The following is a 13,240-nucleotide window of genomic DNA, read 5'->3' on the forward strand; positions in this document are numbered from 1 at the left end:
TGATCAAATGGTTTACAGGCATTGTCTCACTGTGCTGTATGCAGTGTTGGTTCATGATCAGACCATTGATGTTTATTCCCCACAAAGATATCCCTCAGCTTGAGTAAATTATGTTTACTATCAGTTACACAATGTTAATGATATAGTGGACAATATTAATAGTAACTTTTCACAGACGATTTAGTTATCTACAATGAAATACATTCTTAATGAAGCTATACAATTATTCTACTAGACCTTGCTAAGATTTTAAGGTTATGCAGTGATTGTCAGCTTGCTTGAAATGTCCAAAAATGTAAAATTATGCCATTCACAAAAAAAACATATTAGCCTATGAATACAATATTAGTGCATCACAGTTGGAATCTGTAAACTCATACAAATGCCTGGGTGTAACATTTAGTCGGGACATTAAGTGGAATGATCACATGTGTTCAGTCATGGGTGAAGCAGGTAGCAGATTGGTTTATTGGTAGAATACTAGGGAAATTCAGTCCAGCTACAAAGGAAATTACTTAAAAATCACTCATGTGAGGCATCCTAGAATACTGCTCTAGTCTGTGGGACCCATACCAAGTAGGACCAGCAAGGGATACTGAATGTATACAGAGGAGGGCAGCGCGGGTGTCACAGGTTTGTTTGACAAGCGGTAGAGTGTCCCTGAGATGTTGAAAGAACTGAACATCCAAGAAAGCACACTAACAAAATTTCAAGAACTGGCTTTAAATGATGACTCTAGGAACATACAACAACACCCTACATATTGCTCCCATAGAGATTATAGGGGTAAGATTAATTACAAGAAGCTCAGAGGAATTTAAATAATCATTCTTCCCACACTGAATATGTGTATGGAATAGGGGGAAATGTACTAATAACTTGTACTGTGGGATGTATCCAATTGCCGTGCACTTGACAGCGGTTTGCAGAGTATAGATGTAGGTGAATGGGAATTTGTGGATTTGACATTGGAATTTGTTGTGGTATGCTCACTGTGAAATAATAGATATTTCCACCCAGTTTCTGGAAGATGCTTGTTTTGAGCGTTATTTAATGGTAGGCTATACTCATATAAGTAAAATCCATATCAGTAATTGTATTATATATTTTTATTTAACATAATGCCAGTGATCACTTTTTTCTGAATGTTGCAGTGAATAATGAAGCCATATCTAATTATAATTCACATATTTCTTATTGCGACTCATATGTGGGTAGCTGCACATCTCAGAGATGAAGTTGAAGATAATGAGTTTGCAGAATTTGAAGATTTTGAAGAAGATGAGGAAGAAATTCCACTGAAGGACTCACAAGAAAGCAATCAGGTGCCAAAAGCCAAAGCACCTCCAGATCATCCAGAAATTGAAGAAGAAGAGGAGGAGGAAGAAGAAGATGAAGCAGTAGTGGAAGTAAGTAAAACTTGAATTGGCATGCTTGTTGGTAGATTTTAGTTGTTTTGTGACACCATTAGACCTGACAATAACTTGGCTTTTTTTTAAAAAAAAGTTGTGGAATGTTTCTCTTCTTTTGTATCACATGGGAAATATATTATCCCTATATTACTTGTTTGCAATTAAATGTCGAGTAAAGTAATAGTCAAACAATAAAGGCACATATTAAGACACAACTTTCGTTCATTAAATTTCATGAGGGCTATTCAATAAAGAATGATGATGGAAAACACCTCCCATTAAAGCATTTCTCTCAGATGAAGGAATAGGAAAAAGTTACATTGGTCTAAATCCGAAGTATGGAGAGGGTGAGGAGTGCAATTCACATTGATTTTTGTAAGACATTTAGTAATAATATGTGCAATATGTGGCCACACGTTTTCATGGTGCAGCATCCACCTATTTCACAGATATGTGGTCTTTTGCACTTGATATGAACTTCCAAACTTTTCAGAACAATCCTGTAGTATTGCTCGTTTTATGGTTTATGTGCAGGTAGAACATAGTGTTAAATCGTTCCATGAATATCAAAAAATGACTATAACTTCCCAGCAGAAGCAGTCCTGTTTTGCTTTTTTGTAAGTTGGTGATGGAGATTCCCATGCTGAGCTTTGCTGTTTGCTCTCAGGATTAAAATGAGGTAGCCATGTTTCATCAGCAGTGATTAACTTTGAAAGAAATTCTGGATTTTCCTGTAACATACCTTCAACTGCATGTAGACCTGCAAGTGAATGTCCTTTCGTTTGGGAATTAGCAGTCTTGTAACCCACCAAGGACAAACATGTTTTAGGTATAAATTATCTTGGCCAACTTGTGGGTAGCATACTGTTGAATTTTCTATGCTCCAGAATGTGTTAGTAAGATTATTCATCGATACTCTCGCACATTAACTCCTGCAGTGTTGTTTTATTCCGTAAGAGCAGTGACTGGAACACTGGGTCCAACTTACTATGAAATTGGTTGTCTCCCGTCTTTAAACAATTTGAACCATCTTTGAGCTGTGCTCTTGGGAAGAACAGATTCTCCATGGGCCTCCTGCAACACTGCATAAACCTCAGCTGAAGCTTAGTTGAGACAAAAGCAGAATTTCAAAGTCGCATATTGTTCATCACATCTCGCCATCATGGTTGCAATAGGTTTCGACTTGCGTGCCTCTCACAGGTGTGAACCAGGAGTGCCAACAATGAAACTAATATAGCATGTTCTGTATGCATTAAGCAAACTAAATATCATAAGATTAAATTCTAGCATGAGAAATTATGACAATAAAAATGTTATGACCATTCTTTAGTGAACAACTGTTGTACATTTGTTACGTAGTAATACAATTATGACACACATGCATCTGTCAAAAGAGTGATAGATATGGCAGTGTGGGCTGTGTTGCTGTCAGTTTCTCTGACTTACTTTGTAAGATGAAGTCCAGATAAAACCTCTTTACTTTAATGGAGGTCCATTCCAAACTTTACTACATGCCTTGGAACACAAACTGCACTAGGCCTATAAACTTTGTTTCAGTGTGGGTAACAGGTGGCTGGCATTACTGTTGTTTTGTCTCCCTGATTAAATCAAATGTTGAAAAATTATGATAGAGTGAATAATCTTGTCAATATTTTAGGATCATCTGGAATACATTTAATGTTAGAGTGCAGTTACGAAATCACTATGAAGCCACTGTTTTGTTTATTGTGATCTGTCACAAACTGAGTGAGATGACAGTGGTTAGAACACTGGACTCTCATTTAGGAAGAAAGCTGTTCAAATCCCCATATAATTATTCTTATTTAGGTTTTTCATAGTTTCCCTAACTTGCCTAAGCCAAATGCTGGAATGGTTGCTTTGAAATTCTGTAGTTTTTCTTCCTCCTGTTGAAGCTAATGTATTCTCTGATTGACTGGACATTGAAGTGTAATCTTCATTCTTCATTCAACTGTTTCAACTGGTTTGATGCAGTGCTTCAGCTACACCCAGCTTCTGCTAATTTTTTCAGTTTGGAGCTCTCCTACACCCAATGTCCTTCCATCATATTTTACATATATTAAGTTCTTCCTAGCTCTGTATTATTTTCTCTTAACTATTTCTTTCATTGTCAAGTTAACAATTATTGGATGTGTCTCAGCATGTCTCATGAATGGCTTTTCTTTTGACTGTTCACTTCCATTCTAAATTCTATTCTAAGATGTAAGTTTAACTCTTTCTTACTGACAGGCAGAAAGGCTGCTTTGTGTCTGAACAGAAGAATTAGCATCTGTTACCTTTGATCTTAAATTCCTCTCTTACTAGTAAAGGAAACCATACATGAGCAATGTGTTTGCCTGAGGGTAATTAAGTGAATGTAGGGCAGCTCAGAAGGTAACTTTTGCAGATGTTGCTTTACTTTCTGTGATCTGGAGCTCTGAACACTCAAGCAATTGGTAGGATGGGAGCACATAATTTGTTCTTTGGTGCAGTCTCCAGAAAAGTAACCACAACATAGTTTTGTGCCCAAGATGGGTCTTGCTAAAGAACAGTTACGGACACTGATACCAGGTAGCTACTATAACCAGCAGATACAGAAATACATACCCACTTCCACATGCTATTTGATTTCAAAAGCTCGTAAAATAAAGAATGAGAAAGGTACGTGGCCATGCCCAGATTCATACTGTGCGCATCTGTTGCAAGATGATATGCTTACTGTTGCTCTGAAATATTACGCAAGTGATGATAAAGATTGCAGCAGCGAAGTCCTAACCGGGCTGATGTTATCTCTGTTAGCGAAAATGTTAAAAAAGTTAAAAAGATGTATGACAAGATCTATAAGAGATGCGTATCTCCTAATGGAAAAAAGAGAACCCGAATTTAAAAATTGGCCTCACAAAATTCTCCTCCTCACGACCAAAATGGGTAGAATGCCAGTCGGTGAAGGAAGTATGCACTTGTATTTACTGCTCTAATTTGAAACTTGTTTGCTTTGCCACAAGCAGTGTCACGAGAAAGAAGTACACAGATGGACATTATGCTTTTGTGTATATGTCTAGAGACACAAGATAAATGTTGGTTGCAGGAGGGTGCAATGTGTTGTGATATTGAAGTGATGACTGTTGAAGCATTACATCTTCAGGATACTGACAGTAACATAATATATGCATTGTGGGAGGGAGGAGAGTTGTTGAAGAAGACAGTAGAGCCAGATAAGTTTGATACAGAGGTTATGCATTGGATCATAAAAGGAATAGCTCACCATCATATCCAGACGATTCAGAGACAGGCCATAGCAAAAGTAAAATCAGCCACATCCCAAAATACTGCCACATTAGTTCTTCATTTCAACTTTGCTGAGAACTTGTTTGCTGCTTTACAGAAAGAAATTCAAAGTTATTGCTGGCACACATCACAGTTATCAATATTCACATGTGTTGCTCACTTCCTTGGAACATCACACTGTTTTGCTATTGTCAGTGATGATCTTAGTCATGCCAGTGCACATGCATGTCATGCTGTCAGCATGATAATTGATGACATAGTATCAGAGGCCATGCATTCATATACATTTGTATGTGACTGACGGTGTAGCATCTCATTTTAAAAACTGCTTCCAGCTTTATGAGCTTGGTCAGGAATTAAGACCAAAAAAAAAGGGATATTTTCAGCAAAAAGTCATGGAAAAGGTGCATGTGATGGCGTAGGAGGTATGCGTAAACATCTCGCAACAAGATTTAATCTCCAGAATGAAGCTGTTGATACTATAAGAGATGCTACTAGATTTGTATACACCATATTGACATTAGTAACAAACATGAAACTATTAATTATAAATGAAAGTACATCAAGGGAATTCCATTTTTTAAAAAAGAGAAGAGAGTTCTTCTATGAAGCATGTAGTAGGAATTCAATCAAGTCACTACTGGGTTGCATCCTGGAGTGGCACATAGATTGCAAGAATGGTTCTCTACAAAATGCTGTCTGTTACTGTGTGAGAAATGCAGAGACCACAGTCTACTGTAGAAGACTTCGCAGTGAGCCACTTCATTTCTTGTGTGTATGGAAATCTGTGTTAGGTTCGTCAGATAATAAATGTCTCTCATGAAACTGCAAGATATAACCATCTCCTTTATGACACCTCTTGGTCCTGCTTATGCTTTCAAATGGCCATCATCAAAAGGTCAATGTACAGTTCCCATTTCCCAAGTACTGCTCTTATTGGATCATCTTTGTTTGCATGCAAATTCAGCTTGGCTATACAAGTTCAGTGAGCAGCAGATGAAAAACACAAATTAACTCTTTCCAACAGTTGCAGTGTTGATTGTTATATCGTAGGCAATTTTATTTTGTGGAGAGTCTGAAGAAGTAAAATCATGACAGAAGACAATAATAATTTGTGAACAATATCATAAAAAGAAAAATATTCTGTATCTCATTTTTGTTATAAAATATATTTGAACAAAATTATAAATTGTTTTCTCACTCACCTATAATGTAAAGTAATTATTTTGTTTCAGAAATACCAGTTTTGCATAATATTTACTTAAAATCAGCAAGGAATTTAAATATTTAAGTGTCCATGATTTTTTTGACCTTGAGAGTAGAGCTAGGTCTACCTGATAATATTCTCACATTTTGTTCAGACAAGTATTGCTCACTCTGATTATACATTTCCTAAGTAAAACAACCAACTAAAGTACCATGAAATTTTTAGAACTTTTAGGATGGGGGTTTTGGAGGAAATAATTTCTAAATAACCAAAAAATGTCAGATTCTTTCATCTTTATATGTGGCAGACAATTAGATCAGTCAAAGAGAGGTTCAAGAAACAAAAGTAACACACCTGACTGAAACAACCAAGCAAATAAGCTGCTGCAGATAGAATCAAGAAAGGAATTATGAGATCAGTATTGCTGTGTGAACGCCAAGTTTTTGGAACAGCATATTTAAGAAGCCTGTCAAAGTAAGATATACTGGAACACCCCTCACAAAAGAAAGAAAAGAAAAGTACATGATGGAGGCTTCACTTTAAACAAAGCTTGGAGTTTTTCACTCACTTTCTTAAGATCCGACTGGCTAACCTGTCCAACAGAGTGGGAAAATGCTGACTTTTTCAAAGTCAATGTGGGATCTGAAAGATAAATGTATATCAGAGGACATAGCGGGTGCTGGGAGTCAAACTCTTTTATAAATAGATCTGCAACATCAACAACAGTGAAGATGATGGCTGGGTTGGTCATTGAAATATTGTACATAAAACAGAATCCACAACTTTGCTGAATAAGTAAAAGCACACTGTTAGTCACACCAAGAAAACACTAGAGACCATAACGTTTTATGTGTAAGTAAAATTTTGTGAATGGAGAATAATGTAGAACTTGTATTTTTTAAACGGTTTGTCTTGTTTCTTGAAAACTACTACTGTCCAGATTCAATACTTTTGCTTTGCTGAATATTCTAAAAATATTTTCCATGAAGAATGAAAATGAATTTCTCAGTGATGTACTGAGGTTGTGGGTCTTTCATCTTTGAAGCACCATGGGGGAAGGGGAGAAAGAGAGAGAGAGAGAGAGAGAGAGAGAGAGAGAGAGAGAGGTGTGTGTGTGTGTGTGTGTGTGTGTGTGTGTGTGTGTTTTTGTGGGCGCGCGCACATGCTAGTACATTAAAGCAGTAATAGTATTAATTTGTTTTTAAGCTTTGAATGAAATTGTATTTATTTGTTTGATTTTAAGCAAATATCTTTGATGTCTCATTGCAGATTGTCTGTTTCTTGTTTCAGGATGATGATGGTGAATTTGATCATTTCCAAGATGAAGAAGAGTTTGAAGGTTTTGATACGGTTGGCCAGGGGGGCAAGCCAGATGACAAAGAAGCACCAAAAATTACAATAACAAAGGTAAAGATAGTGAAATTCTGGGGGTACTTCTTTTCATTCTGGCAACATTCAACTCATTTCCTCACACAATTGCACCACAAACAAATTGCCACTAATGAATATTCATTTCCAGTAAATTTGTAGTGAATGCCATCTTGGCCTGTCCAGTAGATGATTTGCTGTGTAATGTAGTGATATTGTCTGATGATGACTTGCTCAGAATTTGAGACTGACCTGACACTGAAAAATACCATAATTACAAGATGGTTATTGTATTCCCCTTAGGTATCATACCTAGTGTGCTAGTCACCTTTCTGTTTATTCCTTCTTCTGTGTGCCGCCCAAGGTAGCTGTGCGGTCTAAGGCGCCTTGCCATGGTTCGCACAGCTCCCCTCTGTCGGAGGTTTGAGTCATCCCTCAGGTGTGTTTGTGTGTTTGTGTCTTTGTGTTGTCCTTAGCGTAAATTAGATTAAGTAGAGTGTAAGCCTAAGGACCAATGACCTTGGTCCTGTAGAAACTTACCACAAATTTCCGAAATTTCCTTCTTCTGTGTGGCTGCTATCCCCTATTTGAGGGATTGCAACGATTTCTATGTGCTTCACATAATGTGTGATCAAAAATTTTGTGCAGCAACATTTGTTTTGAGTTACCTGACACTGCTTATAGGTGGTATGCGTCAAGGAAAAACTGATGAAGTGGTTCTTCTGTTTGCCAAAAGAAGGTTGCAGTTACTTGTCAATGTAACGCTTTAGTGTTTAACTGTTTATTTCAAACTGCGTATAGGGGGAGGGAGCAGAGAATTCTGTGACTTGCATGGTAATGTGATTGATAATGTGCTTGTTAAGTATGGTTTTCAACTGGTAAAAATGCTTCAGCAATCCGACTCAATTTTGTGTAGGGGAAGGGAGCAGGGAATTGTATTGTCATATGTCTTAATGTATAGTATGACCTGAAAGCCATGGATGTGCTTGCTGAGAATGCGTTATATTCACAGTAAATGCTGTAAGTGTTATATTTAGGTTGTTTTTCTGTGGAAGGTGCATCTTCTTGACTTCCTGCAGCTGATGTATACAGTTACTTTTACAATCAAAGTTGTATACTTCGTGTTACTTTCAGTTCTTCATTTTGTGTAGGGGGATGTGGGGCAACTAAACATAAAGAGAGATTTGTAAAATGAAGTACACTTGTATATGAAATGTGTATTATTGATTTAGTCCTCTAGTCTGACTCTGATTGTATGATTGTATTTCGCAGTGAACTTTGCTTTCTTATAATACCAAAATTCCTTTATTCTTTGTGAATAGATTTGTGTGCTCCCTCTGTCCACGAGGTATAGTGTCTTGTGTTAGTTCTTTGTGTCATTTCATACTGTTTCATTACTATTATGAATTAATATTTTCATTGTGGCTTATTAGGTTATCTTTTCTTTTAATAAGTATATGGTCTGGAAGTGTGTTTCTGTTATGAATGTCCAATTGAATGAAGGTTAAATTAATATATAAACTAGTAGTTATTGCCCTTACAGGAATTGCATCATCTGTTGTAGGTTCCACTGCACTTCAGAACTAACTGGGACAGTTTCTACCTGGAAATGCTGATGATTGCTGGTTTAGTAGTTTATGCCATAAATTTTTTCAGTGGAAAAAGCAAGAATAGCAAACTAGCAAATGCATGGTTTAATGCACACCGTGGCATTCTAGAAGAGAATTTCAGTCTTGTAGGTTAGTATCGGTGTGTCCCATAATTTAGACTCTAAAAATTAATTATCCTTGTGCTAGTCTAGTCTATGTTTATTATGAAGTAAATAGTGTTTATAATTTTGCTTGATCAGTATATTTTTGAAGCTCAACAGTAACTGAAGTACAAGTACAGTATCCTCCTGATTATTCAGAGTAATTGGAAAATAATTTTCAAATATATATTCTTTGTTTGAAAGTTGTGTGCACTGTAGGTCTGTTATTTCTTAGAATTATCTGTGATGTTGGTGTGCTTCTTAGAAGAGATGACATTTTTTCACCCAACATTTTGAATTTTTCTTGCAGCAGTGATGTCATTATACTAAAACCTGCAGTGACCCGTGTAATCGACACATTGCAATGCAGTACTATGACCAACAGGGCTACTGTCTTCATCCTCAATTTCACATTCAATGTCCTCTTCTTTGTTTTTAGTGAAGCAGCGGTCACAATTCCGGTATCACTCACTGACTGGAAGCTAGGTTATAGGTATCATGCTTCAGCCACTCAGTCAAGTTTTCTTCATTGACATCTTCAGAATCATTTTAAACCCATTGTCAGATTCATTATTTGTGTAGTTGTTATTTTTTCATCATTGAAATCGTGAAAATCAGTTTCTTCTGTATACGGAAAAATTTCCCTCCATCATCGAACTAGTGTGTGTGGCTTGACTTCCTGCAGGCATCAGAAATCCCATGTATAGCATCTAGATCTGTCAATATGTTCCAGAATGCCACCAAATCACCCTCATCAACTAGCATTCTCAGTAGACAAGGCTGGTAGTGTTGTTTCACTGATGCAGTTACACCTATTCCATTGGCTGTATAATGGCAGTCATGTTAGGAGGTAAAAGCTTAGTTTGAATGAGACCATCATCAGATATGAGAATCCTCTCATCAGTAACTAAAAGGGGAGCTATGAAGCAATAGAACAGACTTCTGTGGCAATCTTTTCTCTTCTAGAAATTGCTGAACTTGTGGTACAAAATTATACTATCCATTCCTGGTCCTTTCTGGTTGTAATAATGCACAAGGAAATCCTTAGCTGCAATATCCATGGCTGATTGTGTTTTTTATTATTTTTTATTTTTATTTTCCAGTCACTAGTAGTTTAATTTTGTGGTTCCCTCAAGCATTAGGGCTGCACAAAATTGTAATGCTTTCTTTAAATGATTTTTATCCAAGACCACGAATTTTGCTCCTAAAAGTTAGGGTTCTAGTTGGCAGACATTTCCAGTGCAGACCACTTTTATCTGCATTATAAATTTGGTTGGGTGTGAAATACTCTTCTTGCATAAATTTCTGGAACTCATCCTGGAAAGAATCAGCTGCTGTAACATTTTAATTAAGCCTGTCCTCTTGCGTGGTAAGCCTGCAAATCCCCTGGCATTATTTGAATATGGTTAGCCATCTGGATGAGGTTTTAAATAGAGCTTCATGAAAAAATTTAACTTTTTTGGCACACACTGTTCCTGAAACAATGACACCTTCTGTTCATTTTTGGTTAAACCATAGCCAAAGAGCAGCATCTGATTCATCAGATATAGATCTTAATGCTTTTTTGTGCAGATAATCCAGAATTAAAATTGCATTTTGGGACAAAACCTTGTATTTTCTGCTTATCCTTTTTAATGTCCTGTACAGTCTGCATTCCAGTACCGTAATCAGCACTTAGTGTTGCAGCAGTTTCCCCCATCCCAAATCTTTCAGTTAGTTCTAATTTTTGTTTTAATGTCTAAAATGTTTCATCTATTTCTCTGTCATCACTTTTCTTTCAAGTTGCTCGCTTGTCACTTACGCACCGACTAATATCAGAAAAGAGAGTTTGTTTTCTATTTACATGGAAAAAGCAGGCTGATAACAGTGGAAATGGTACTCTGTTGCCACACGGCAGTTTTTTAAACAATGGAAATGGCATTTATTGTCATGCAGTGGGTTGTTCTGTGCTATTTAATAGAGAAAAAGGTGCAGATGTTTTTTAAGCACGAATAATCTACAAAGCAGATAATCTGCACACACGTAGTCAGGAGTGCACTGCTGGGTGTGGTGGTTGTTTGGGCAGACTGTGGTTCTTTTGAGCTGTAACAAGTGCAATTAAGATTCTGTTAGCATTGGTTACTTTCCAAGTACTTTTGAACAAATGTCATTCACATAACAAAAAGAATGTATACATTAATAATGTGCCCTTCTTGTGTCTTGTGATGTACATAGTAGACATCTCTTTACATTTTCAGTGTATGAAAAATCTTGTTTGTGCACATGATATATTTTTTCGCTGTTAGTACACACAGCTGCCCGTTCAGTTCAAATGGCTGCTGTGTGACGAGCAGTTATTGGTAATAATTAAGTTGTGATGATAAAATCAGTTTCCTGTGTACAGCTAGTCTTTGTTTGTATCATTAAGCATGATACATAGCTGCCACTCTTTGTGTGAGAGCTACCTCAGCTTCCTTAACAATACAGGTGACATTTCTTTAAATTTAATTAGTAAATTAATATGTGAAGTTAAATGAAGGCGCATGCGCCCACATGCAGGTTTATAGGAAATGTACATTTACATAATCAAGGTTTTATGTATGTGAAATTAAACTAGAGTGATGTAGCAGATTTGGAGGTGCAACCGAAACAGAGGAATGTCTGAGGAGAGACCTGACCAACCTGTGGTTCCTATAGATGGGCATCAGCCTTCTCAGTACTTGTAAGGGCAACAGTCTGGACAATTGATTGATCTGACATTGTAACATTAACCAACATAGCTTTATGTTGGTATTGCTGGAGACCAAGAGAAAGGAGAAACTACAGCTGTTATTTTTCCTGAGGCCATGCAGCTAGCTCTCCAGTATGGCTTAATGATGGCATCCTGATGGGTAAAATATTCCAGGGTTAACTTAGTCCCCATTTAGATCTCCAGGTGGAGGCCAGTGAGGAGAATGTTGTCATCATGAAAAACAAAGCTGGCATTTTACAGCTTGGAGTGGGAAATGTTTGATCCCTTAAATGGACTGGTAGGTTAGAGAATTAAAAAGGGGGAATGGATAAGTTGAAGTTAGGTATAGTGGGAATTAATGAAGTGTGTTGGAACAAGTTAATGTGTCAGTTAGATCTGTAAATGGTGAGTAAATTGAAAGAATGTGTGATGAGATGAGAGAAGTGATCCAGGTAGTAAGAAGCATGAAAATTTAAATAGTAGTACATGGAGTGGGGGAAAGGGAATTGAAAGTGAAGCCATCCTGTATAATTTTGCACTGAACACATTTTAATCTTTCATAACATTTAATTTAAGAGTCATGAAAGAAGATTGTATAAATGGAAGAGACTTGGAGACATCGCAAGGTTTCAGATAGATTACATAATGGTAATACAGAGATTTTGAATCAAGATTTGAAATTGCAAAACATTTCCAATGGAATATGTGGAATTGGGATTAAGGAGATGGAACCTGGATAAATTGAGATATTAAAAAGTTGTTGACAATTGAAAGGGAGGGTAGGCAACTGAATTGGAGGAAGTGAATACAGCAGAAGGTGAATAAAATAGTGGAGGCAGCAGATGATCAATTAGGCTAAAAGACAATGCCCAAGATAAATCTGTGGATAACACCTGATATATTAAATTTATTTGACAAAAGGAGAAAATATGAAAATACAGAAAGTGAAGCTGTCAAAAGGGAAGACAGATGTCAAAAAATGAGATTGACAAAGTTCAAAATGGCTAAGCAGGAATGGCCAAAGGACAAAAGTAAGGCTGTAGAAATAGAAGCATCAGTCTTCTTACTGATTTGATGTGGTTCACCATGAATTCCTCTCATGTGCCATCCTCATCATCTCAGAGTAACAGTTGCAACCTATGTCCTCAGTTATTTGCTGAATGTGTTCCAGCCTCTGTCTTGCTCTACATTTTTGACCTCTACAGCTCCCTCTAGTACAATGGAAGTTGTTATGTGATGTCTTAACATACGTCCTACCATCCTGTCCCTTCTTCTTGTCAGCAGTGTTTTCCGTATACGGCATTCCTTTCCTCGCTGATTCTACAGAGAACCTCTTTGTTCCTTACCTTATCAGTCCTTCTAATTTTCAACATTCTTCTGTAGCACCGCATCTCAGTTGATTTGAGTCTCTTCTGTTCTGGTTTTTCCGCAGTCCACATTGCACCACCGTACAGAGCTGTACTCTAAACATAGGGGGCGGGAGATAAATGGCACCTATGGAAAGATGA

General features: G+C 37.0%; 1 protein-coding gene across 6 annotated transcripts in view; it reads left to right on the forward strand.

The window, feature by feature from the left end:
• The window catches only part of LOC126334423 (PAT complex subunit CCDC47), a 74,941-nt gene that overhangs the window by 16,651 nt on the left and 45,050 nt on the right, over positions 1–13,240 (forward strand). For 4 of the 6 annotated variants that reach the window (XM_049996835.1, XM_049996833.1, XM_049996839.1 and 1 more), the window contains exons 2-4: positions 1,155–1,409; positions 7,195–7,311; positions 8,837–9,011. In XM_049996835.1, coding sequence (XP_049852792.1) covers positions 1,161–1,409; positions 7,195–7,311; positions 8,837–9,011 — 541 coding nt within the window. In that variant the 5' untranslated portion in view covers positions 1,155–1,160. Of the gene's footprint in view, positions 1–139; positions 1,057–1,154; positions 1,410–7,194; positions 7,312–8,836; positions 9,012–13,240 lie in introns of those variants that run through there. The other 2 variants (XM_049996837.1, XM_049996832.1) reach the window with 1 other exon arrangement.

The sequence above is a fragment of the Schistocerca gregaria genome, chromosome 2, assembly GCF_023897955.1.
Source record: "Schistocerca gregaria isolate iqSchGreg1 chromosome 2, iqSchGreg1.2, whole genome shotgun sequence".
NCBI lineage: Eukaryota > Metazoa > Arthropoda > Insecta > Orthoptera > Acrididae > Schistocerca > Schistocerca gregaria.